Here is a 25,513-nt window from a genome sequence, read left to right on the forward strand (position 1 = left end):
CACTAGAGTACAAGATCTCTACTAGTTCCTTGTTGGGTGTAGCTGCCTAATTCCCAAAGCTATAGGACTTGAATTGCAGCTTTGGGAAGAGCATTCCACAGTCCTTGTTTGTCAGACATTTTCCCTTTTCTTCTTCCCATAATTCCTTGTTACACAGGACTTCTCTGCATCACTCAAATTCCTCTCCCTTCTTGTATCTGCATCCTTCTAAGAAGACATGGCCATCTCAAAACACACTTTCGGCTAAAGTCTTTCCTCCTAGTGTTGCAAACCACACCTCGGGTGACTGAGTGGAGGGGAACTCTTTTCTCCATGTGTACTTGACAGCATGCTATAGAAAGATTCATTTCCCTTGTCTAGCCAGTTACCCCCTCTCCACTCACCCCAAGCAGCAGGGAATCTCACATCAATAGGGGACAAATCTACTTAAACAAGTGACTAAAACTAGCAGTAGGCTTGACATGACTTTGAATTTGGGGTCTTGAAACTGACTAGAATTGTAGTCAATGTTAATGTTGAACCTCTTCCCTGTCACTGGTGAGGCAAACAGTATGTTATCTAGCATCTAGATCTTCACTCAGATCTAATCCTTCCTGCCCTGCTCTGAGCACTCTATTCTCAGAATGCCCTCAAATTTCTGTTCCTAGATGCGTGCCTCTGCATGGGTGAATTTGGTCTCTCTTTCCACATCACACTGTAAACTCCTATCAAAGTTGGCATCCACAACCACCCTTTAAGCCTCTCTGCAAAACCAGTATGTCCCTCCCACTGAACACATGTACCTTGGCTTATTCTCCTTCTCCCCACTTGGCACTTGTCTGTGTATCTCCCAAATTTAACCTCACTGGCACCTAATCTCAAGGTCCCTGTCTTTCACAACCCCTCCTGATTAGTGTCCTCCATAGATCTCATTAATGTGCCTCACTCCCACTGCTTGGTCATAATGAAAACCTTAAATAGCAGGGCCTCACACTAGTCCCTGGTCTACCTCACCAGACACCTCCCCAAACTTGATACACTGCCACTTATCATTATCCTTTGTTTACATGACTAAGCCAGTCATCCGTCTACATGCCAAGCTATTCTGAACTAACTGATATGCGAAGTTGTCTCTACAGACCTTCTTCCAGCCACTAACTTTAGCTCAGCAAACAAGCTGCTCTAGCAAGCAGCACTGCTATTTGTGACATTGGCACACATGTAAACAAAACATGGCAACTTATTGATACTGCACTAGCACCTCAGGACCCCAGTGTGCCTGGTGCTGTACAAACAGAACCAGGTGAGCACCCCAGGGCAGGGACTTACAATCAATCCTCTATCAACTGCAATGCTGTTTTACCTGCTAGATGGCTGTCACCTTGCCCTCTCTCTGGGGTGGGAGTTTAACTTTCCCAGCTGTGATGGCCAGTAGACCTATAAGAGGTTCCATGTAGCTCCTAGCCTGCTGCAAATATAAAGGAGGGGAGAGGACATGTGAGGCACCTGTGAGGTTAGGGCAGAGATCTGGTGAGAAGCAAAGGGATCTGTCCCTGGACTCCTCTTGAAGAGGCTCATCTGCTATGGCCAGCCTCTGGCTAGGATGGCAGATACCTTGCATGAGAAATTCAACAGGAATCCAGTCTCCTTCTGTTCTCCACCTCCTGGTTCCCAGGCTGGCTCTGTCTCCATTAGAGAAGGATTGAGTTTAGGTCAAGCTTGGCTAGAGTGATGTAAACTCAACCACTCTTCGTAGTATGACATAATGGGGCTAGGGGAAGGGGAGCTCACACTTCTCTCACCAGCTGGTGAATGGTCATAGATGCTCTTATTTGCTAAGGCTCTTTGAGTAGTCCTCATGCAACCACACTGGCCAGCTCTTGTTCCTTTTCTTTCCTCTTTCAGAGAAACTGTAGTCTAACCTCAGTTATGTCTCTGGATGCTTAAGCTGCCTTCTACCCAAGTGGATTTTCATTTTCTCCAGCTGTACTGCACTCACTCATCTTTCCAAAACTAACTCTTCCGAAATCAAACAACCCTGGACTGTTGCGTTCAGTGCCCCATTCCTTACTATAGAGAACTTGATTAGCTAGTGGCAGTAGCTCCCATCAGTGTTCACTCTACTTGTTATACCCCTTTCTTCCTACCCTGCATTTTGTCTACTTGGATTATAAGCTCTTCAGGGCAGAGCCTGTCTGGACAGTGTCTAGTACAATGGGGCCTGTTAGCCAGCCCTTGGGCACTACTGCAATAAACACCTGTAATAAGGGTTCCTGTTTTCAATGGCTGCTTCCCAAACAGGGTAGGAATACAGTAGAGCCAGGATGGTGCCTGTGCCTTTACTTCCTGGATTGTAAAGAACATCTCTGCCAGTTCCAGACCTATTCAGCTAAAATCTGTCACTAAAATCCTGTGGGAACAGTGGCTGAGTGCCTGGATCATGGGTCCTGGAATCTTACTCCTGGTGGCCTGTGGTATGTCCACAAATGATCAATCTACTTTTGATTCCTTATCCTACCCCCCAACAGCTCTCACTGCCTCTCAATTAGCCAATGAGATCTCACTGCCAATACTTCTGATGCTCAGTGACCACTCCCACCACCTCTTCCTGGTCTAGCACCCCAGTAAAGTTTGGATCTATCTATAGTGATCTCCCAGCTAAGCCAATCAAGCATCAGTTACATCCATTGGAGCTGTCTCCATGGCTCAACATCTCTAGGCCCTGCTCTTCCATACTACACAAACAGGAGTTCTCTAACTTTTCGCTGGGCCTCCCTTTGAAAATATTTCAGGCTGTGATGACCCCCCCCCCAAAGTGATAGCAAATTACTGTACATGCTCATAGTAGCACTAAATGAAGCATGTAATCATTATCCTTGCAGTCAAAGGCACTGAAAAGTGTAAAATAGGGTGACCATATTTAAAATTTCCAAATAGAGGACACGCCAGGGGGTTGGGGAGTGTGTGTGTGTGTGTGTGGGCGGGGGGGGGGGGGGGGTTGAGTTGGGTTACAGCAATACCATACTATGCCACCCTCGCTCCTGCACTGCTGCTGGCAATGGTACTGTCTTCAGAGCTGGGCTCCTGGCCAGCAGCTGCCCCCCTCTGGCTGCTCAGTGCTGAAGGCAGTGCCTCCACCAGCAGCTGCACAGAAGTAAGGGTGGCAATACCATACCAACTTGTGACATTCCCCACAATAGCCTTGAGACCCCTTTTTGGGTCAGGACCACCAGTCTGAGAAATGGTGTTAGAACATGGGTACAGATGCCCAGATGTTAATACTGCCTGGCTTTAGAACCCAGTCTTCTGCCTCTTCTACACAAATCTCCAACAGACAAGATGGATTGTGTAGCCTTAATTACACACCCTCTCAAAACACAACCTCTTATGATAAAAAGCATAGCTCTAGGGCTGTTCTTCTCCCCAAACCCTGCTATTGCTAACACACGAGGCAGCACCCTTTGAAAAGAATCCCCAGACTCTGATCTGACAAACTTAGAGGAAACAAGACTCTTCCAGTATCTTATTAAGGAAATACAGCATAGTTTAGGTTCCCACTGTCATGCATGCCAGCTTTCCTTGCTGGCCTCTGTTTCAAGCAAAGCACTCCTATTCCATGCAGTTAAATGGGGTCTGTTTTCTTCCTTGTGTTGCTTGCATGTTGGTAATGACAGTGGCTCCCTCTCAACTCCTGGGGAGCACTGTCAAATCCTAAAACATTCCTTGGGTCTGCCACCGAGCACCACAGCTCCAAATGCAAAAGTGAAACTGGTGGGTCTAGGCCACAGCTGTGGGCAAAAAGCATTGCCTCTAATCCATAACTATGTACTGAAGCTATAGCCATCTGACTTTTCCTTGGCACTGAGCACCTGTGGCTCCCCCAGTGAGCTATGGCTGCCTGCCCTCAAAGTAGGCGTGTAGAGTCATAGTAGCTTAAAATGAGAACTCTGGCTTCTAGCCTTCAGTATGGTGCCTAAGCAAATGAAATACAGAACATAGTGGGGCCAGTTCAGTCCTGTCAGCTTTGACAAGTTCTAGACTCGTCAGAGGAAGCACAAGAAACCCTGTAATAGGAGTAATTAACAAAAGAAACCTTCCTAATAGATCTGCTCTAAGGATTACTTCAGGGAAGGTCTCTGGCCTATGTTAGGCCATCAGACTAGATCACAATAGCCTCTTCTGGCCTTGGCATCTATAAATTTGCTCCACATCACTTAATGGCTTGAAGGAGGCTTTGTAGTTGACAAACATCTGCCCTAGTTTATGTACCTGAATAGCCTTATTTGTTTGACCTCTGAATCCTACTAGCTCTTGGCCTCCATCTTATGGAAGTGAGTTCCACAGTCTTGACCAGTTTTAAATGTGGTGCCTCTAACATCAGTGGGTATTCTCTGTGTACAACAGACAAGTAAATGGGACCTCCTGGCTTAGCTACCTCTTCACTGTTCTAGCAAGGAAGAATTTAATATCTACTCTCAAAGGCTTCAACAAGCCTTACCTGTGATCTGATTTCTAAAGCTATGCACTGATTCAGACCAAGCATAACATTCAAATCTAATGCATCACTTTCTCACCTAAAAGACACATGTTTTCCTGATCTGACTACAAGTCAATGACACTGGCTCATTCTGGGTCTGAAACGACACATAAAATGGTGGTGTCTCTACAGAAGGCAAGGAAATTCCTATGCTATAAAGATACCATAGGTATACAGCAGGAGGACACCTCCCTCCCTCTTTGTTACACATCTAAACTACATAGAGGAACCAGATTTCAGCTTACCTAGAGTTGGGTCTTGGAAGGTAAATGTGCACTAGGTTACCAGCAATCTCCCTGACATGCTGGAATGAGACTCCCTGTACTGAAAAGGCTCTGCATGATGTTGCTGACATGAGAGAAACAATCTTAATGCTGGACAGGGGCCCTAAAAGTGGTAACTGCTTCCAGACATGTGCTGACAAATATTTTGTCAGACCCCAAATTGCTACTTCACCTGGAAAACATTGAAATTCACAGGTTCAGGTGGTCCATGTTCTGAATCTGTCATGTAGCCTTACCACCAGTCTGAGATCATGTGATTATGACACTTGTCACGTGTGATCCCATGTGGATAGGAGACCAAGGAAAACTCAAGCTGCTGCAGGAAGCAATGCTGGTGACACTTATAGGAAAAGGAGTGGAAGTGCCATCTGACCCTCCCTTGGCATGGTGGGAAGGGGTAACTGCATTTTAAATGAGACAAACCAGTCCTGTGCACTGAGAGCAAGTGACTAGTGCAACAGACAGAATGAGGAAGCGTCACTGCTAAAGGATCAGACCTTGGACTGAAGAACTGAACTTGCTCCTGGGCTCTGGCCTCACTGGCAATCGGCACTCAGCCAGCCACACCCACTTAAGCACACTTACAAAAACCTCTAGTCTACAAGTGACACCTGAGAGACTGAAACTACAGTAAACTACCACTTTATTACCAGGGAGGTGCTTGTGCTGTAGTGACGAGGGCCATACAAGTACCAGTTGGTGTGATGCCAGCCTGGAAGGTGAAACTAGGAGAAGCTTCTGCAGAAGTCTAATTCCTGCTCTTTTCTGGATATGCTGGAGGGAGAGGAATGTTCCCCATAGATGCTGGCTGTGGCTTAAAGGCCATAGCCAGCCCTAGGCACACACAGCCACTTGGTGGTGCCCCCTGCAGCCAATGTGCTGGAGCTGAGGCAGTGCCCCTTCAGTTAGAAGGCAGGGTGAGCAGCAGATGCAGTGTGGTGGGGGTGGGGATGGCTGAAGCAGGTGCCCCTGGGAACTCTGGCAATGGGGCCAGAGCTGCAGGCAGTGAGTGACCTTTGCCTGGCCTAGCAAAGGCCTGTGTGGAATAAATGGCATGGCCTGGTCTGGGATCAAGCAGCCCACACCAAGCCTCTTGTCTCCAAGGGTGCTGATTAGGGCAGGGAATGGTGGGGAGGTGCATGGGATGACTCAAGGTGAAATCCCTTGCAGGAGGGAGGGGAAGCGCTAATGATCCTAGCAGCTGTCAGGGTCAAGGCTGAACTGCCCCACTGTGCAGGTCTGACACAGGAGTACTACCTGGAAGCTTCCTCTTTGGCCCCATTCATAGGACCTGGATCAAAGTTTAAAGGCGGATGACCCTGTGACATGACTTCCCCTGAGTCAATGGCTGGCTACATGCCTTGCCATTCACAGTGCAGATTAGGGTTGATCCTGTCCGTAACTGGCCAAGGGAGCTCTGCAATGCCTCACAGGAGGGAGTTGCCTTGAACTCCTGCTGCCCACTGCACCATGCTAGCTCTGAGAGCACTACAAGCATAGTAGCAGCCAAGCTTGTGAGCTGGGCCTAGGGACTCCTGGGATGGGGAGGATCCCAAAGGTGCATGATATTCTGGTCTTGTGGAGATTCTGCTGCATCTTCACCTCTAACTGGGAGCTGCTTTCACAGGCTGAGTCTGTGCAGACTCAGCCCAAGCTTGGCTAGAGAGCTGTGACCAGTCAAGGGAACACAGCCTCTTTGCTGCAGCTCCCCTTCAGAGTAGTTCTCATTCAGCCCTATTTTTCTGGGGGGGAGGTGTTCTCTCCAGTGGGGTTGTCCAATGTAGTGTAGGTAGCTAGGTATCTATCTGCTCCTAGACTGGGCAGAGCTGTCGTGTGGGGCAGATACTCCCAGCATGTTGGAGTTACCAGCTGTGCTTTGGCATGGATACCCTCTTGAGCCTTCATGGAGGGCAAGGCCAGAAGGGCCCATTACAGTTCTAGTCTGACCTGGATAAACTCAGTCTAAACCAATGGTCCTTGGCACTAAGTCCACAAGAAGGTAGGTATTAAACATGGTTGCATGGCCTAAATGTACATCTACAGGGCAGAGCTTTTCCTTACCAGCCAGTGGCACCCTAGGGCCCTGCTCCCTTCTTGGAGATATGGGGGGAGGAGGGAAATGGCTGCAGAGCTGCATCTTCCTTAAAGGCCTTTGTGTCTGGCCAAACAGCTCCTCCTGGCCTCTCCAGAAACTGAGTTGTCTAGGGGCAGGATCCAGAGCTGTCCTCAGGAATGTTTCCCCAAACAAGCAATAGGTGGGTTGACTGGGCTTTTGAAGTAACCCCATGGTAGGGGGCCTGGGTCAGAGGTGTGCCTGCAGCATGTGTAGACACATTCAAGCTAGCTTTAATCTAGCTTGGGTAGCCCTACATGGGGGACATCAACACTGCAGGGGGGTAATGGCTGCACAAGTCCCTGGGTACACTGGGGGTACAGTGCATGTTGGATTTGAGGGAGGGCAAGGCTGCCCTCTCTCTTCCCCCCCCCCACCCTTTTTCCTTTACAGTAGGCTGTTCCAGGGCTCCCTTGGGCTGGAGGGGGAGGGAAGCAGTCTTCTCTCTTTCTCCCCCCCCCCCACCCCACATGGTGTGTTCTTTACTGGCTTCTTAGTGCTGCCCCCTCCCTTCCCCCTGCTCTGTCACAACTTATCGCTTGCTTAGCCTCCAGACTCTTCCTCCTGGGCTTCCTGCTCTTGGTTTGTTTTGCCTGCGTGTGCCACTCGTGCTCAGCACCGCATGTCTGCGTTCGGCAGCCATCTCTCCCTGTGTCTTGCCACAGGCTGCTGCCTGCCTCTGGAGCAGTGCAGGGGTTAGAGCATGGATGCTGGCTGAAGTCAGGCGCCCCTGGCATGTGCTGGTGCTACAGTTGAGCTGCCTATAGACCATCCCTAGCAGCACTGACCAGAACTAGGGACTAGTAAAGGCTGGACTAAAGTCATCTCAGAGGTGTCCTTTGTACTAGGGGTGCAGAAGCCAGTGTCAAGACTACAGGGACTTGGTCACTCATCTAGGGGAGGGGGGGGACAGACATCACTGGGTGATGTGAGGATGCTCACAGGCCTGTTAGTGTTTCAGGTGACTTCTGTATTCCTGCAGATCCATGGTTCCAGACATCTGGAATTCTCCCTGCTTAGTCTAGCAAAGGATGCTGCAGAGCCAGTCTAGGAGCATGCCCAAGGCCTGGCCACTCCAGCAAAAGGGCAGTCTGGGAGTGAGGCACACTGGGTCTCTGGCAGGGTGTGTCAGGGCTGAGCAGCCAGCTGCTTTGATCAGGGTGTGTTTGGCAGGGACTTCAGCTGGAGGAGAAAAACAGGAGTACCTGTTGCTTGGGAGCTAAGCAGGTGCTCCTTCAGGGGGCTGGCTCCCTGTGGATGCTAGAGGGGGTACCTGCAGCTGGTCATGGGGGTGCATGTCCCTCAAGCTAAATGTCTAGGTGTGACAGGCCTGGTATAAGCTAGGAAGAGGTGCTGGTAAAGCCAGTGCTCTCTGCAGCTGCAGATCAGGCACACACCTAGGGCTGCCCCTTGACTTCCAGGCTTGACTGGCCCATCAGCTGCTGGAAGGTGGGAGGCTGACAGACATGGATTCAGACTTTCTTGTTCCCCAGAACAGCTACAGCACATTCTGCATCAGGGAAGCCTGCACAGCATCTCCTGTGGGGTGTGCAGTTCAGTCTTGTCCTCTTACCATAGCAAGAGATGCCAGCTGTAGTTCTGATGCAGTTACTAGGACCTGGACTGAACTTTGCACATGCCTCCTAAACAAGCTACCTGGTGAGGAGAGTCCCATGGCTCAAGGTGACCACCTGTGAACTACAGTTCTTGTGGTCTTGACACCAGCTTCCTAAAAGGCCCAGTTGCCCTTCTACCACTGGAGACATGTGACCCCCTCAGTGTGAGGAAACCTTCCCTGGCTGGTTGCCTATGAGAAGGTCTCTGCTCCAGCAGCATGGCACTGACACAAGGCTTCAAAATCCAAGCAGTGTTCTGTTCCCTAGTACAATGAACACTAGCAAAGGACTGGCTGAGTGACCTTCAGGATGTTGACTGTTCCTTATTCTCTAGCTGCCTCTGATGCTGAATCCTTGTACTTGGTAAAGCAGGGGGGAAGCACTCTGGCTAGCCTAGGAACAGGCTACAGCTTTCTGGAATTGATTGTCTATTTGCTGAACTCCAACTACCTAAAAGTAACTGCTTGGGACTTGAGCAGCTGTCCTCTGCTGGAGGAACATCTCATGGCAGGCTTGTCCAGCTGGCTGGGGTAATCCATGCAAATGGGATCTCCGTTTAAAGAGCAGACTTGCTTTCCCTGAACGGGCTGTAGTGCCAGTGAGAAGGTGCTGTTTTGGTAGGTGCTCCTGCTGCTAACATGTCTAGCAATATCCAAAACACCCCCCCCCCCCGGGTGCCCCAAAGAGGGGAGCTGGTCTAGCAGAGCTGTAAAGTAGCTTGGTGCAGTGCTGGGTGACTGCACCGCAGGGCTTTCCCAGACCAGGCCAGTGAGTCTAATCTCAGGGTGCATAGCCTGGTGCACCAAGCTAATCTCCAGCTGTCTGCTTCCTGCTCCTTCAGGCAGAAACCCATGTCTGTCTCTGCTTCCCAGCTAGCTTAGTGCAGTTTTCCTGCCTGGCCCCACTGTGGTTGGGCTAAAACCCAGTTTTAGAACAGCTCCTCCACCCAGATGTGCAGGAGGATGAAATCCTTGAATAGGAGCCTTAAACAGCCTTTATTGGAAGAGGCGGGAACATCCCCTGTATATGCACATGGCTCTGCCTTGTAGCCAGCACAGCTGTATTTATATCTGCTCTCAATGGCTCCCACTGTAAACCTGACTCTCATAAACACTCAAGCCTCCATCCCCATGCCACCTTCCCTTTTAGAGATGTTGCTATACTCACTATAGGGGGCCCAGATATTGGCACACTCTCTTGGGGGCTGGCATGGGCTTCCTCTGACTCATATGTCATTCTTATGACTTAATGTCAATCATGCTTGACTGTTGTGAGTTGTAGAGGCCAAATGTGCCAGGCTGAGTGTGTCTGGCTCTGTGTGCCAGCAGGGAGGGTGGGCTGCTGTACCACAGCTGGATGGTGCAGTCTGAGGGGAAGGGATGATCTCTTCTCCTGGGGTGCTCAGAAGGAGGCTTCACCACCCTCCCATGTACTGCACACTGGGAACCTAAATCTTCCCCTTTCTCTTCCTCAACTGCCTGCTGGGCACTCTGCTGGGTCACTGATCTAACAGAGAAGGCCATGAAGGCCCTGCTGGGCTTGCCATTATAAATCCCTGTCTCTTGGTGGTGAGTACTTGATCTCCTAATCAGTGCCCTAAGGGGCAGGGTGGTCTCTACCAGCTTGGGGGGGGGGGCAGGGTGGTGGGGAGGGGGGACTCTCTTCTACAGACAAATGTGTGAAGAGATCTTTGGCTTGGTCTTCAGGCAACTGGGTTACAGTGTGGACAAACAGCAAAGAACTCTGCTTCAGAAACCAATCCAAATGCTTGCCAGTGACATAACCAGGATCCTGACAATCTGGTGTTTGGGGGGAGCAGGGGTGAACCAATGAAATCACTTTACAGCACTCCCCTCCTACAGCACTGCTGTATACACTGTTTCTCTACCTACTTCAGTAATATGGCCACTTCTGGGGTGCAGCACAGCAGCTGTTCAGCCATGCATAGCAGTTCTGTGTAAACTAGTCCTTTCCCTTCCTGTCAAGTAGCTCTCAGTTTATTGCATTTATTGGGAAGTTCATCTTTGCAGTCACAGCACCCCTACTAAGTGCCGCTGTCTTTAAATGACTAGGAGCAGTCAGGAACTCAGCATCAGGTAACCCTGTGCTGCGAGGCAACCTAGCACCTTCCCCCTTCAGAAGGGAGGAGGCCAGAACTGAATGGCTAGCTGGCAGCTTCAAACTCATTTGCGTTGGGAAGTGCCTGCCTGCTGCAGCTGTATTGGCCACAGATCTAGTGCTGTGGAGAACCCTGCTTGTGGGCAAGGGCTTGCCATTCAAGCGGGACCATGTCAGGTCACCTGACTCTCATTGGCCTCTAAGCAGGCCAAACAGCATGCTTCTGGGGTGTGATTTCCCTCTGAGAACTAAGCTTCTAACTGAGGCCACTGCTGGGCCACAGGCTTCAATTAGCTCACCCTGAGCTGGCAGCTAAGATTCTGCAGCCCTCAAGGCACTCAGTCCATAGGTGAGAGAAGTCCCTTTATAAAGAGCAGGGGACTGGGATTAAGGCATGACTCCTGTTCCCAACAGAACCACACCAGAGTTGCTGTGACTCTAGCCTCAACAACCAGCTACAGAAAAACTGAACTTGCAGGGACATGTGGTTTGATTAATTAAATTGCTTTAGTCTGGCTCTTAAAAGGGCAAAGTACTAAAGAGGGGAGGAATGCAATAGACTGGGGGCAAGAAGGGGACAGTGACCCATCTACTTGGTATGTTTGCATTTTGAACGGCGCTCCATTTCAGAGACTCGCCGAATCTGCTCCCTCTAACATGGTGCCGAAGTTCCTGTCATTAACAGGCTCTGCTAGAATATCTGGGACTGAAAGATTAGGCTGCCAGCGAATGTACTATTTGTAATCTTCATGGTTAAGATTCCAAATGTTCCCTTCCTGCCGTTTTTGTTTTGCAAGCCCCATGTTCCTTGCATCACTCAAGCCTTATAAGTCCCGGGTTTTAGAGCAGGCCGCTGCCTCACAACATTCCATCCAGCTATCGTCAAGTGGCCCCAGCTGCATCTCATCCAGAGCTGACACAACTCTGCAAAACAGCAGCCGTGCGCAGTGGCTGCATCGCCTGTGAACGGGATGGGGCTAGCAGCACACAAGCCCTGCACCACTTCCTTGTGGGCTGGGCACACAGCACCTCAGGCCTTAAGAAGAGGCACAGCTGATGTTTAGAACCACACTATGTGCCACTGACAGACCTCCAGGGCTAGCAGCAGAACTCTGGCAAAGCCAAGAGCATCTGTCTATACTGACCTCTTTCCTGCACCGTCCCTTTGTGACCGCCTGTATTGCACATGGATGCTACTCTAGAACTGGGATTGGCACAACTTGATTATCTCACAACTCTGACTTTATTTTTGACTGACTTGGAGGGGGGGCCGGGGTCAGTCATACAACTTAGTGACCGTTGAAATTCAAAGTGAAAGCTCTAACCATTCAAACCTAGATTGCATTGCCTGACCAGGGAACTTGATGTGAGGCTGTGCTTTCTGGCTTCGCTTAGCAGTAAACTTAATTTACCAAGGGAAACCTCTTAAGTGTTGATTTCGCCGTACACAAGCTTAACAAGAAACCAAATCCTTTCAAACCTATCTGCAACTTGTTGAAGGGGTTTGCTCCCTGTTGAGGTGCTCTGATTGCAAGGCTTCCTAATAAGTTCACCTCCCTGGCTTGGTAGCAGATAAGTGGAGTTGTTTGGACAACCTTGGTCTGTAGGGCTCTGTTTGCTCCAATGGGCTCCAAGATCTATCTTGGGAGTGTGTGTGTGTGATATAAAGCCATAATGTAGGGTTTTTCTGCCTCAGAGCCTGCTGGTCTCTTGCCTATCCATCCTGGCAGCCAACAGTTCATCTTGGCTGCCCTCTAGCTGTTTGAGGGGAAGACTGTAGGAGAGACCACTTTTTTTTTTTTTTCCCCCCCCTGCTCCCTCTTGACTCTTGCCTGGGAGGATGCCACAGATTACTTTCCAGGCTTCCCACAATGCTGTGGGAGGAGGGGAAATGCTGGGTAATGCCCTGTCTCTGTACCAGGCTTGCTGCTGTGGGGTCAAGCTGTTTCTGGCCTCTGACATACTCAAACCCCCTAGGATGTTTAAAATATGGGGTGATCTAGAAACTAAGCACTTCTTGGCACTACTGAAGCTGCTCGCATGGCCCTGAAGCTGGGCTGCTTCCTGCTGCTACACAGCCAAACTCCTCCATGCACAGGCAACCCCCATGTTCTGGGGCCAGGGACCTGTTCCAGTGGAACTTGCTTTGGGTGAAATTGTAACATGAAGCCACATTGCTGCAGTGTCCTGCTCTTAACCAGCCTAGGGATGCAGAGGGGCTCGCCCTGTGGAGTAAAGCAGGAGTGCGCCCATGCTGAGGCCTGAGCCAGCAGTGTTGGATTCTAACCTGATCTTGGATCACTAAACTACTCAGCCTTCTTGGTGGGAGGCCTTGCTTAATCTAAAGTAATAGACTTATCTGGGGTGTGGGGGGAAAGATCCAAGCCCATGACCACGGGTATGAGGAATCAGGAGGGCCCAAGTGATTTGGGCACTAGGCTATATATTTTTTATTATCCAGGCTGGATTTATTTAGTAATGGATGTCAAATGCCACTAAGTCTCTTCCCCCCGCCCCCACAGTGAGAAGGTGGCTGCTGTGAAAGTCACTTTCTGCTGGTGACTAAGTAGCTGTCAATGAGGAGCTAGTCTTACGCTCTCAGATGGGTTGCTCCTGGGTTAAGATGAAGCAGAAGGAAAAAGACAAACTAAGCAGACAAAAGTGTTGCCTTGAGGATTGTTGCGGGGGGGACTCTCAGCCTGCAGTAACTTCCTAGAACCTTTAGGAGTCATGTCAGCATGCTTGTCTGACACTGGCCATCAATGGTTTAATGTTGGCTGGTGTAACTATGGCTTTTGGGGGTGGGGGGGGGAGAAGGAGGAATGGCTCCTATGTGCAAGTGTGTCAACAGGAGACCACTTCCTGTAGCCCACCTCCAAAACAGGGTGAAATCAACTCCCCTCTACCATGGGCAGGGTCTCTCATTGGGGCAATTGAGAGTCCTCAGACCATGTTTTCTACTACTCTGGGGATTACTGGACCCAGAACTAGTGGAGTCATATGGCATGCTGGCCTATATCAAACACCTGTTAAAGCAGAAGGTTTGGAAATGGCAAATGACACACCTTGTGTCTTCATGCATTTCAAGTGCACAAGTGATCCCAGCTGGTGGGACAATGCCATGGCTGTCTTGTCCAAGTTACCATCTCAATCACCTGGCTGAGTGCTGGTGATATAGGAAGTGATAAGCCATCCTGCTTCCTTCTCCCAGGTAGCTTGGGTAGAGAGTTGGCGCTGGAGTGGGGAGAAGCTTCTGCTGTAGATCAGGTTGGGATGGCACTGAGTATGGTACAACAGTACAGTGGTGTGGCTGGGCTAAGCATGGACAGTGTTGGGGTGCATGCCAGGAGTGTTGGTCACAGCCTGGGCGCTCCAGGCAAGAATCGGTTGGCTTGGTTGCCTGTCTGAGGAAAATACCTTGTTGCTGGCAGTGGATGCAGGTTCCCCCAGCTGAGTCTCACGCTGCCCTCCAGCTGGTGTCCAAACAAGACTTCCTGTCATGGGCTGGTGCTTGAGACCTGGGTCTCTGCCATGGTGCTGAAAAGATTCCATTCCCACCGCACTGGTGAAACAATATTAACAATGTGGTGGGGGTGGAAGGTGGGGAGCCTCTCTGGGAGCCATCACTGGCAGTGGAGCCCTTTCCTAGTGTAGGTGGGCTCGTAATTCAGAGTGGGATACTAACCATTTCCACCTTTGTCCTGAGTCTGACAGAGCTCTCCAGTCTCCTGGGTCTTTCCTGCTCATGCTGTTCCCTGGGACCATCTCCACATCACTCTTGTCCTCATAAGCTAATGCTGCCTCTCCCTTCTAGCACCAGGCTTGCTGATAACAGAGTGCAGGGCCACTTTCAAAACCATCTGACCTGTATCTCACTGCACAGAGAACATCCCATTCTAGGCCCTGAGCACATCCTGAAATATTGAACAGGGAAGGCTGTTTCACATGGCTGATGCACATGCAGGCCTAGCACTGGTGACGTGACCACTGACCCCAAAAAATGGGCTAGTCTCTTCTGAAAATACACAGCAGATGCTCCCCAGCCTCCCCATTAGCTCATCAGCTACATGCAGGCTGTGGCTGAGCTGCTGGGTCCCTGGCTTGTCTTAGCAGCTCTGACCAGCAGTTGCATGAGAACCAGTCAGTACACCTCTCCAGTGAGGCTGCAGGATTGACTTGCACAGCTTGATAGTCCAGCTGCAGGAGCTGGCCATCACTCTCAAATGCTACCCCAGGATTTGCCTTGGCAAGGGTCCAGCCTGCTGAGACCAGGTACAGACTAAAGGAGGCCCCTGATAGGTAGAAGGAACCTAGCAGGCTGAGACCATACCTACAGCAAAGTGGATTCCACAGGTGGCCAGGAATGGAAGTGGGTTGGGGTAGGCAGGACAGGACTAGGCATTGAGCAGTTTTTAGTCACTTGCTGGATGGAATAGTCTGCTGGACTTTAATGGTTGCAGGGAGTAACTGGCTATGTCCCCAGTGAGTTAAATGGTAGTCTAAACAGGCCCCAGGGACTATCTCTTACCTGAATAAATTCCAAATTCTCCAAGCTGGTCTTCCCCCAGAAGAATCTTTGACTGCCAAAAGCCATAGTCCCAGCAAGCATCAGGAGGGCTCCTGCCTTCCCAGAACTTTATATTGTAAAAGGTATTTGATCTCAGTAAGCATCACCTGACTGTAAACCAGCTGCCTAGCCAATGGCCCTAGGTTCATTGCACCATTTCATTACATGGTGCAAGAGCTATTTGTCCAGTGCCTAGTTCCTGGAAGCTCCTGAGTGATTCAGTGATCATGGGCTCTCAAATTGTGGCATGAGGCAAGGAGACAGAAGTGCAGAACTTCAAGGTATTCCTCCTTTTAGCCAATTGCCCGTCTTCTACATTTGAGAAGCAAGGGGATTGTGATGTATGCACTGAGTGAAAGTACATGGATACCACAGTGATGGGCCTGGCATAAATATCCCAGAACTTTATATTGTAAAAGGTATTTGTTTTCACTCCAGCTCAGTGAGGGCACAGACCTAACAAGCCACTAGGATAGTGAAGTGTCATGATCTCAGACTAAAGCATCTCCTGGTGCTGGAGTAGATCTCCAGGAAGTAGCTAGGTTTGATACAGGATAACTATACCCCTCCATCCACATTGAAACACCTTTGGCCAAGGGAAGGGCACACTGAGCTGAGAAGACAAGTTAATCCTGTACCCACCTAGTGTCTATTGTGAAGCCTTGCTCAAGGGGCACTTCCTAGCATGCATAGTATCTCATCAGGGTTAGAATCCAGGTGTCTATAGCAGACCAAATGGCCACTTAGCCTTGCTGCCTGCTAAAAAGGCCCTGCTGAATCTGTCCTGGGATATGCAGCCAGTAAAACGGAGTCACAGTTCTAGTATATTTTATAGCCTCCTAGTGACTGGTCCACAGAAACTGTCTACTGCTGCTGCCAGCTATTGTAGTGACCCCTGCAGTAGGTCTGTGCTGAGTCCAGGGGTCAAGCTGCAGGGGAAGTTATGCATACATTTATATTCTTGGGGAAACAGCACTAAACATTAAGGCTACCAAGTAATAACCAAGACTGGGAGATGGAGATAGAATTTAGGTGCCCATTCCAGTGCAAAGGAAAGATAGGATGACTAGTAAGAGGCCACTATGGCTCCATCAGGTGTTCTCTAATGTCCTGAAAATCAAAAAGGAACCCTACAAAATGGAAACCTGATGAAATTAAGTACAAAAGAACACTTTCTACATGCTTATGCTGAGGCACAAATGACTTACCTAGCAAGGGGGGCACAAGGCATTAAGATCCTTTAAATATTAGGAAGAAGACACAGGGAAGTGTAGGTCCTCTACTTAGCAGGGTAGGAGAGTTTAAAAACTGATATCAAGTAAGCTGAGGTGCATAATGCCCATTTTGCCTTTCTTCACTAAAAGGTCAATATTTGTGTTGAGTAACTTACAACCAGGGGAGGAATGCAAGCTAAAAATAGGGAAAACAGAATATTTATACAGATATGTTCATCAGTAGGGCCTGATGAAATTCATCCTAGGGTACTTAAGCAACTAGCTGCAGCAATCTTAGAGCTGTTAGCAATTATCTTTGAGAATTCCTGGAGAACAAGAGAGGTCCCAGAAGACTGGAGAAAGGTTCTATGTTTGTCCATCTCTAAAAAAGGTACACCAGGAGGACCCAAGGAATTATAGAGGAGTCCACTTAACTTCAATAAATTTTTTCCAGTATCTTTCCAGGTATTGAACAATACACTCGTAAGCGCCTGGAGGGTAATAGGGCTTATAAGGATTAGCTAGCAAGGATTTGTTAACATCATGTCAAACCAACTTAATTTCCTCCTTTTGATAGGATTACTGATCTAGTGAATGGAGGGAAGCAGTAGATATGAAAAAGCCTTACTAAAGTAAGGTTTGAACAGTTTTGCATGACATTCTCATAAGCAAACTAGGGAAATATGGTCTAGATGAATTTACTATAAGGTGGGTGCATGAATGAAAGACTGAACTCAGAAGTTACCAGTGCCTTGTTAACACTTTGGAAGGGTGTATCTAGTGGGGGGGTCCCACAGGGGTCAGTCCTGGGTCTTGAATAATGGAGTGGGGAGTAAGCTTATGAAACTTCCTGATGGAAGGGGTTCTCCAAAGTGCTTGCAATTTTAAACTTGTCCTCCTTGAGTTGGTCTGTAAGTGTCTTTATGACTTTCATCTTAGGAAGGAAAAATCAAATGTAAAACTATAAACTTGGGGGAATAACTGGCTGAGGGTAGAAGTGCTGAGAAGGAGCTGGGGATTAGTGGACCATAAACTGATTTGTCAATGTGATGCAACTGCAAAAAGGCTAATGTTCTAGGTTGTACTAACAGGACTGTGTGTTTTTTTTTTTTTGTGTGTACAAGACACAGAAGGTAATTGTCCTGGTCTACTTGACATGAGTGACTCCCCAAGTGGAGTACTGGCCAATTCTGGGCACCACACTCTAGGAAGGATGTGGAGAGAGTCAAGAAAGAAAGCAACAAAAATGATAAAAGGTTTAGAAAACCTGACCTATGAGGAAAGATTAGAAGTGGGGAACTCCATGTCCAGTCTGGAGAAGACTGAGGTGTGACCTGATAAGCCTTCTAATACTTCAAGGGCTCTTATAAAGAGAAGGGTGATCTTGTTCTCCATGTCCTGTGATGGGAGGACAATTGAAGTAATGGCTTTAATCTGCAGCAAAGGGAGGTTAAACTCGAACAGGCCTCCAGGTAAGAGGTTGTAGAGTCCTCATTGTCCAGCTTCTTTTTAAGAGCTTCCAAACACCTGCCAGAGATGGTCTAGGCTTCCTTGGCCCTGCCACAATACAGGGCTGGACTTGATGCCTTCTTGAGGTCCCTTCCAGCCCTACATTTCTAAGATTCTTTGACTCTTCAAGGTCTCAAGATGCTGGACAGAAGACCAAGGTCCAGAACCTTGGTGCAGGTAGGGTTGAGCACCATGGAGAGTGCTACAGTTTCCACTCTGCTTGCAGCCTTGGTTGATGAACTTGTCAGCAAACAATGTCCTTTGACAGCCGGGTCTTACTGCCTCCTGCATGATGTCCACATCATGCCTATGGATGTAGAAAACATCACAAACTGTCACAGTGTAGAATCTAGCAGATCTATGGACTGCCTGCATCACTATATGGGTCAGGAGTCTGGATCCTGTTACAGGCAGATCTGGGTCTGTTAAAGGTATTCCATAGGCACTGTTTGTGCCAAAACCTGAGCATAAAGTGTGCAAGAGTCAGTCAAGCCAACCTTGCTGAGATCTGGGCTTCCTCCAATTGTTACCACATTCAAAAGTGGCATTGTATGCTCTTCAGGTATGTTGCTGGGAGGAACACAGACCTCAGCATGCAGTGCTCTAAGCTGTCCATTGAGGCATGAAGGGGTGTGTGCCCTGAGCCTGCCTGGTATTGTCTTCTGGGTTGCCCCAAGACTTACAGATTTGCAGGGTTGAGCCAGAGATGGAATGTCACTCTGATGCCATCAACTCACTCCATCAGTGGACTCTGCATGTGGTGTGACACTGAAAACCCCAGTGGTGACAAACAGTCTCCATTGGTTGTCTTGCTGTCATTTGACTTTGAAGTCTGTACCCAGAGGCCTAATTCTGGGCCCCCGCACTTTGCAGGGAGTTCAGTAGGTTTCTGAGCATTGGAGGGAAACAAGCCCTCTGGAGAAATCTAAAATCAATAGCCATAGCTGCTTTGAGACTGACTGGCTGGTGTGGGAGATGTGGGTAGCATAGAGCACTCCTCTGGAGAACAAAGTTAATACACCTGAATGGAGATGTACTTGAGATGGTACCAAGAGGAAGACAAAAGTGAGGAAGGAAACTTCTTGATGAATGACTGGACTCTTGTTGAGAGAGGCTGCTGGAAAGGTTCAGCAGCAGGTCTTTGAACAGCCTGGCCTTTACAAGGGTCACGACTTGTTCTGTAGCCCACTGAGCACTTGGGACTAGATAGCACCCTACACTCTGCTCAAGAGAGCTGAGACCAGTGTGGCTAGACCCTTCCTGCCCTGGTGATAGGGATGGAGCAGGTAGAACTTCTGTGACCCAGCAGGATGTTCTGGGGCTGTGTACTCATGCCAAGATGGGCAAAGATGGCCTCTTGGCTAGTGGAAAGCTGCAGTATGTCAATCCCATTGTGTGCTCGTGCAACCAGCAAGATCTTTGAGGCAACACAACCTATCAAATTTACTAGCCAGTAGACCTTAATCCATGCTCATGCATTTCTGAGCAATGTCTCAGGCCCTGCTCTAGTGTCCAGGTCATGTTGAGGCCCAGGGTCTGGGCCTAGTAGAGCCATAAAGGAGCACATGCAGCTCTGTTTTGGGTGTGAACAGCGATTGTACATGGTTCTGTAACTTGCACCCCCATGAGATGCTGGCTCAATGTACAGCTCTGATAGGCCCACCTCATCATGAAGGAGGATTTGCAGTGCCTCTGAAAGTGAGCCAGCAGTTTGAATGTCCTCTCTAGCTACACACTCCTTCCCACCCCTCCTCCCAAATCTAGGAAGCTTGAGTGCTAAAGCAACATTTTCCCCCCATGACTGGTGCCATAGGCATGATGCTGCACACACCTGCCCTCTAGGGCTCTGCAGCGATCATACACCTTATCCCACCACCTAGATACTTAAGAACTGCCTAAGGGAAACTGAGGCACCCCCACACTATTCAGAGGAAACATTAAGAACGGTCCCACTTCGTCACACTCTTCTTCCCCATCCCCCAGGGAAAGGCCTGGAATGCAAAGGGTGATGTATTGAAGCCATGTCTCTGAAATGCATCTGGTATCTAGCACTCCAGTCTCTGCCTGCCAGCACTCAATGTGGGCCCCTCTCTTCCAGGTACGGACACTCTTTGTCAGTGGCCTTCCTGTGGACATCAAACCCAGAGAGCTCTACTTGCTCTTCCGACCGTTCAAGGTGAGTAGGTGCAAAACCAACCTAAAATGGGCTGCCCCGCTAGCAACATGCTGGTTGGTCCTCCAGCTGGCCTGCCTCGGCTGCCATCTGCTTGAGGGAGTTTCTTTGGGGGCAGGGGGGAGATGTTACTATGTCTGAAAGTCTAATGGGAAGAGGGAAGGGACCTGGGCTGCTGCTCAGTGGGGTCAGGGAGGAGCCCTTCAGAGTAACCTGCTCAGTCACAAGAGTGAGGCATCTAATGCTGGTGGCAGAGTACTCCCCAGCTGAGGCTTCTGTCAGAGGCCATCCCCTCTGTCCCAGGCACTGCAGGCCATCAATCCCTCACTGTCCTGAGCCCAGGCTTGATGGGAGTTTGGCACTCACCATACCCCACTGATAACCCAGAAGGTGCCCTTGGGGCCCTCTGGTGGTTCCTCCCTTTCACAGGAGCTCACACCAATGTACTGAAAGCCACAGCAGGTGCTGCTTGCTCACTCCTCACTGCACTGGAGAGCCCTAGGGAGAAGGAGGTCCCCTTAGAGCAGCAAACAGCAGCCAGAGCAACATGGGAGGTGAAGAGTTCCCCTGTCCCTAATGTGCAGGGGGTGAAATGTCTGACCCAAGTGTGAGTCAGATTCCCTGTGACAGCTGAACTCTTTGCTGGGTCATCACAGAGGGGCTGGGGAGTAGCTAAGCTGGGTAGAGCTGCTGAACCACTACCATGACAACTTCCCCCTCCAGTGTACCTGGAGAACAGGCCTGTTCATGGGAGTGGGGGGTTGTACCACCCTTCCCTGCTATGGCGCAGACTCCTCCTCTTTCCAAACCCTGCAGGTCATCTCTGGATGAGAACCTGCTGGGCCTTGCCCTAGGCCATGGGGTTGGGGCACAAGCAATACTGCCATAGACTTCTGCAGAGGTGTCCAGGCTTGCTTGGGGCACTGCCTCTAGTGCTAATGGCCCTGTGCACAGCACTGCACAAACCTGACCACTGGTGGCACAACAAACCATCCTTCCTGGGCAAACACAGGTGTAGGGGTGTGTGTCTGGTCCAGGAAGCTGTAAACCCAGACTATGGGCTGAAACTAAACTGATGCTGGTGCCCTGGTCTGCAGTCTGTATAGTCCAGGCCAGTGGCTTTCAACCTATGGTGTCTGGACTCATAGATTCATAGATATTTAGGTCAGAAGGGACCATTATGATCATCTAGTCTGACCTCCTGCACAATGCAGGCCACAGAATTTCACCCACCACTCCCACAAAAAAACCTCACACCTATATCTGTGCTATTGAAGTCCTCAAATTGTAGTTTAAAGACCTCAAGGAGCAGAGAATCCTCCAGCAAGTGATCCGTGCCCCATGCTACAGAGGAAGGCGAAAAACCTCCAGGGCCTTCCAATCTGCCCTGGAGGAAAATTCCTTCCCGACCCCAAATATGGCGATCAGCTAAACCCTGAGCATATGGGCAAGATTCATCAGCCAGATACTACAGAAAATTCTTTCCCAGGTAACTTGGATCTTACCCCATCTAAAACCCATCACAGGCCATTGGGCCTATTTACCATGAATATTTAATTACCAAAGCCATGTTATCCCATCATACCATCTCCTCCATAAACTTATCGAGTTTAATCTTAAAGCAAGATAGATCTTTTGCCCCCACTACTTCCCTCGGTAGGCTATTCCAAAACTTCACTCCTCTGATGGTTAGAAACCTTCGTCTAATTTCTAATCTAAATTTCCTAGTGGCCAGTTTATATCCATTTGTTCTTGTGTCCACATTGGTACTGAGTTTAAATAATTCCTCTCCCTCTCTGGTATTTATCCCTCTGATATATTTATAGAGAGCAATCATATCTCCCCTCAACCTTCTTTTAGTTAGGCTAAACAAGCCAAGCTCCCTGAGTCTCCTTTCATAAGACAAGTTTTCCATTCCTCGGATCATCCTAGTAGCCCTTCTCTGTACCTGTTCCAGTTTGAATTCATCCTTCTTAAACATGGGAGACCAGAACTGCACACAGTACTCCAGGTGAGGTCTCACCAGTGCCTTATATAACGGGTGTGCAGAGTGCCTAAGATTTCCAAAGGGTCTGCACCTCCAGTCCAAAATTTCTTAGGACTCTGCTAATGAGAAGGTTGAAAACCACAGGTCTGGGCAGTGCTGCTGCTCTAGATGCATGGGGACCAGAAACAATAGCTGACTGACTGGGACCAGGATACCCACTCCAGTATCCTACCCTTCTCCACCCCCTGCCCCCCCCATTCAGTAATCTCTTGTTCATCAGCTGGCAGTAGCATCTGCTGCTGGGGTTAATGTGCTCCAGCCCCCTAGCCATGCTGGCATCTAGCTTCCTGAACAGACTCTGAATCAAAATGAAGTTCAGATGCCTCCTCTGTGCATCTTCCTAAAGACCTAAATTCTGCTGTGAGCAGCCCTGGGGAAGCTGCTTTTGCTACTAAGTAACTCTTCTCAGGCTGTCCAGCAGGCACAGGTGGGAGCCTAGCACTTGTGGTGCCTGCCAAGTTCAGCAGGGTGGGAGGTGAGAAGAGGGACCAGGCTGCCCTTGCTTGGGAGGAGAGGCTAACCTAGCTCAAACACAGCTGGATCATCCAGAGTTATGCTTCAGGAACTAGCTGGGGCTGGTGGGGGATTCCTGGAGTCAGTTGTGTTGTCGTGATGCCTCACTGTTGTCTTGCCTTTAAGGAGTCTTAACTTTCTGGTTTCTCTCTCTCTAGGGCTATGAAGGGTCACTGATCAAACTAACATCAAAACAGGTAACTCTTTATTCCATCTCTTCCCCCGCCCCCACAGCATTAGTTCCATGGCTTCTGGTGTAGCAGGGATTAGGTTCCCAGGATGGGGCTCAGGGAGGATCCCACAATCCCTGCAGGGTGAACTGCCATCCTCTGGTAACCTGGGTGCTCTCCTCAGTTCCTGCTCACACCTGCATCCAGACCCTGGCCCCTAGCCCATGATACAGCTTTCCCAAATGCCTTTCCAGCCACCTCTGCTGCATGGTTGGGCAGCAGCAAGCCTTGGAGTGGGACCACCAGTGACTCCACCCTGGGGAGTAAAACACTGAGCCCACCTGGTCTGTTCCACTTCTCATCCAGCTGAGCGCAGCAAGCATCTTACAGGCAGACTAGACCAGAGGCCATTTTGATGATGCAGGCTTTGAACAGTGGTGGGCTAGAGGCAGTCTAAGGCTGTGGAGAGATTCTTTGGATGAGGGTTGCCCAGCCTAGGTGGGGCACAGACCTGTGTTGAGCTTATGGGACCAGCTCAGCGGGTGCTGCATTGCCTCTGCCTCAGATGTGGGAGCTGTCACTCCAAGCTGACTGACATGTCCCTGCTGTCCTCTTACTGAGAGCTGTGCTTCTGTGTGAACAAAGCTGGCATGCAGTCCAGTGCAGCCCCCCTCCAATAATGATGGGGAGGGGTAGCCACAGAACAACCCCAGTCACCTGCTTGGGAGGCAAGTGCTAGCAGGAAAGCCTAGTAACAGGAGGCAGAGCTGTGAAGCTGCCAACTCCAAGCCTCTTAATGTAAATCTCTATGGATAACTGGGGCCCTCCTGCCCTAGGTACTGGGAGGTGTCACACCTCCCTACAGAGCTCCCTGGACTCCACAGATGGGGGAGGCAGGGGGATGAAAGCTTAATCCATGACCTGAGCTGGCTGGCTGCATGGAAGTGGTGGTGCCCCTTCACAAAGGCTATATGTGGTATCCCCTCCCACCCCCAAGGCTTAAACACGTGCTGCTCTTGCAGAGGTAGGGCAGTTTGCTGCCCCATGTCCATGCAGCTCTCTGAAGATGTGAAATGACCAAGTGAGAGAGGGGCTGGGATCTGACCCTTAACCCAGTGACTGCCCTGCCCTTGTCTGCCCTGACAAAACTGTCCCCCAAACCCAGACAAGCTTGAACACCAGTTGGAGCTGCAATTCAGACACTACTCCAAGGCCAGAGCTGGGGGTGACTGGATCTCAGGGCTCTTGACCAAAAGCCCTGTGGTGTCTGGCACTGTGACTGGCCTAATGATCCATCTGCAAATTCCCATGGTGCTAACAGGGCAGCCCTGGGCCCAGGCCAGAAGAAGCACATTGGAGGTGGTGGGTGGGGAATGGAAGCATAGTATGAATCTTGGGCTTCTCTCTGAATTCTCTGCCTCTGCACAGATGCCTCTAAGATATGGGTTAGAGCAGCCACACTGGCCTCTTGCCGCTCTCTGAATGCTGCAGGATTCTGGTCTGGCTGGGGCTGGCAGCTTGGGGAGGACTAGCATGGGAGGTGCTTGGACTTAACCTGTTGTCTCCTCCAGCCAGTTGGTTTCGTTACCTTTGATAGCCGAGCTGGTGCTGAAGCAGCAAAGAATGCCTTAAATGTAAGTACCCATCCATGTCTCCAGCTGGGGCCTCATGTGGCTAACCAGCCCCAGTGTTCATTTGGAGATCTGTAACCCCCACCTCTAGCAGCTGATGCTAAATGGATGCTTGGCTTGTCAGCAGCATGTGAAGGATTCCCCACCCCTCAGCTGTACCCTAAAGCATAGGAGGGCAAGGATCAGTAACTGCACTGAGAAACCAGCTATAGCCAATGCAATGCACTTCATCTGGTCAGAACTCCTCCACAGCTAGGTAACACCTCTGGCATTATATTGTGAGCTGGGCAAAGCAAATACTGGAAGCTTCCTTCTATTCACTACCAGCTTGTCATTTCCCTTCCCCATCACACCTTTCTGCTGAAGACTAAAGGCCTCCCATGTGTGGGTCTCTAGCTCTGAGGTGAAGGGTCTTCACTGCATGATCACAACAGCCTGCCTTATTCATAACAATGTCTGAAATGAGACACTAACTGTAAAACCAGCTTGTAAGACTGTGCAGTGTAGGGTGGGGGTGGCATAAAACTTGGGTGAGTTCTGGCTCCCCTTGGTTGTGGGACAGTCAAACAAGCAGAGGGTGAGTCTTCAGTTCATAGATTCCAGGGTCAGAAGAGGTCCCTGTGATCCTCTCATTGGACCTCTAGCACTGGTCAGACTCCCCACAATTCCCTTTAAAGCTAGAAAAACAGCCAATCTTCTCTGGAGAAGCTGCTGCAATCCTTGAAGTTGTTCTGATGGTTAATTACTTTCACTAGTAGAAGTGTACACCTTATTTCTGGTCTGAATTCATCTTGCTTCCCCATCTAGTCATTGGGTCTCATACCTTTGGTGGCTAGACTGAAGAGCCCATTACCAAATATTTATTCCAAATGTAGGAGCTTGTAGGCTGAGCTTGGTGATGCCTTTCATGCCCTAATTTGCAAATGAATATGTGAGGACTACAGACCCTAGGTTCCCCATTGCAGGGTAGCAGTTTGCTACACCCATGTCATGGCCCTGCCAGAGGAGGGCTGCCTTACTGTTAGTGCTGAATGGCTAGGTG

The 25,513-nt window shown here is 49.7% G+C and overlaps 1 protein-coding gene across 4 annotated transcripts in view; it reads left to right on the top strand.

The window, feature by feature from the left end:
* The window catches only part of RBPMS2 (RNA binding protein, mRNA processing factor 2), a 49,876-nt gene that overhangs the window by 3,919 nt on the left and 20,444 nt on the right, over positions 1-25,513 (top strand). For all 4 annotated transcript variants that reach the window (XR_005227110.2, XM_037911047.2, XM_037911048.2 and 1 more), the window contains exons 2-4: positions 20,036-20,113; positions 22,829-22,867; positions 24,412-24,474. Coding sequence is in view for 3 of the 4 variants with exons in the window: in XM_037911047.2 (XP_037766975.1) it covers positions 20,036-20,113; positions 22,829-22,867; positions 24,412-24,474 (180 nt within the window). In the remaining variant the exon portion in view is untranslated. The remainder of the gene's footprint in view (positions 1-20,035; positions 20,114-22,828; positions 22,868-24,411; positions 24,475-25,513) is intronic.

This window comes from Chelonia mydas, chromosome 10, assembly GCF_015237465.2.
Source record: "Chelonia mydas isolate rCheMyd1 chromosome 10, rCheMyd1.pri.v2, whole genome shotgun sequence".
Taxonomy (NCBI): domain Eukaryota; kingdom Metazoa; phylum Chordata; order Testudines; family Cheloniidae; genus Chelonia; species Chelonia mydas.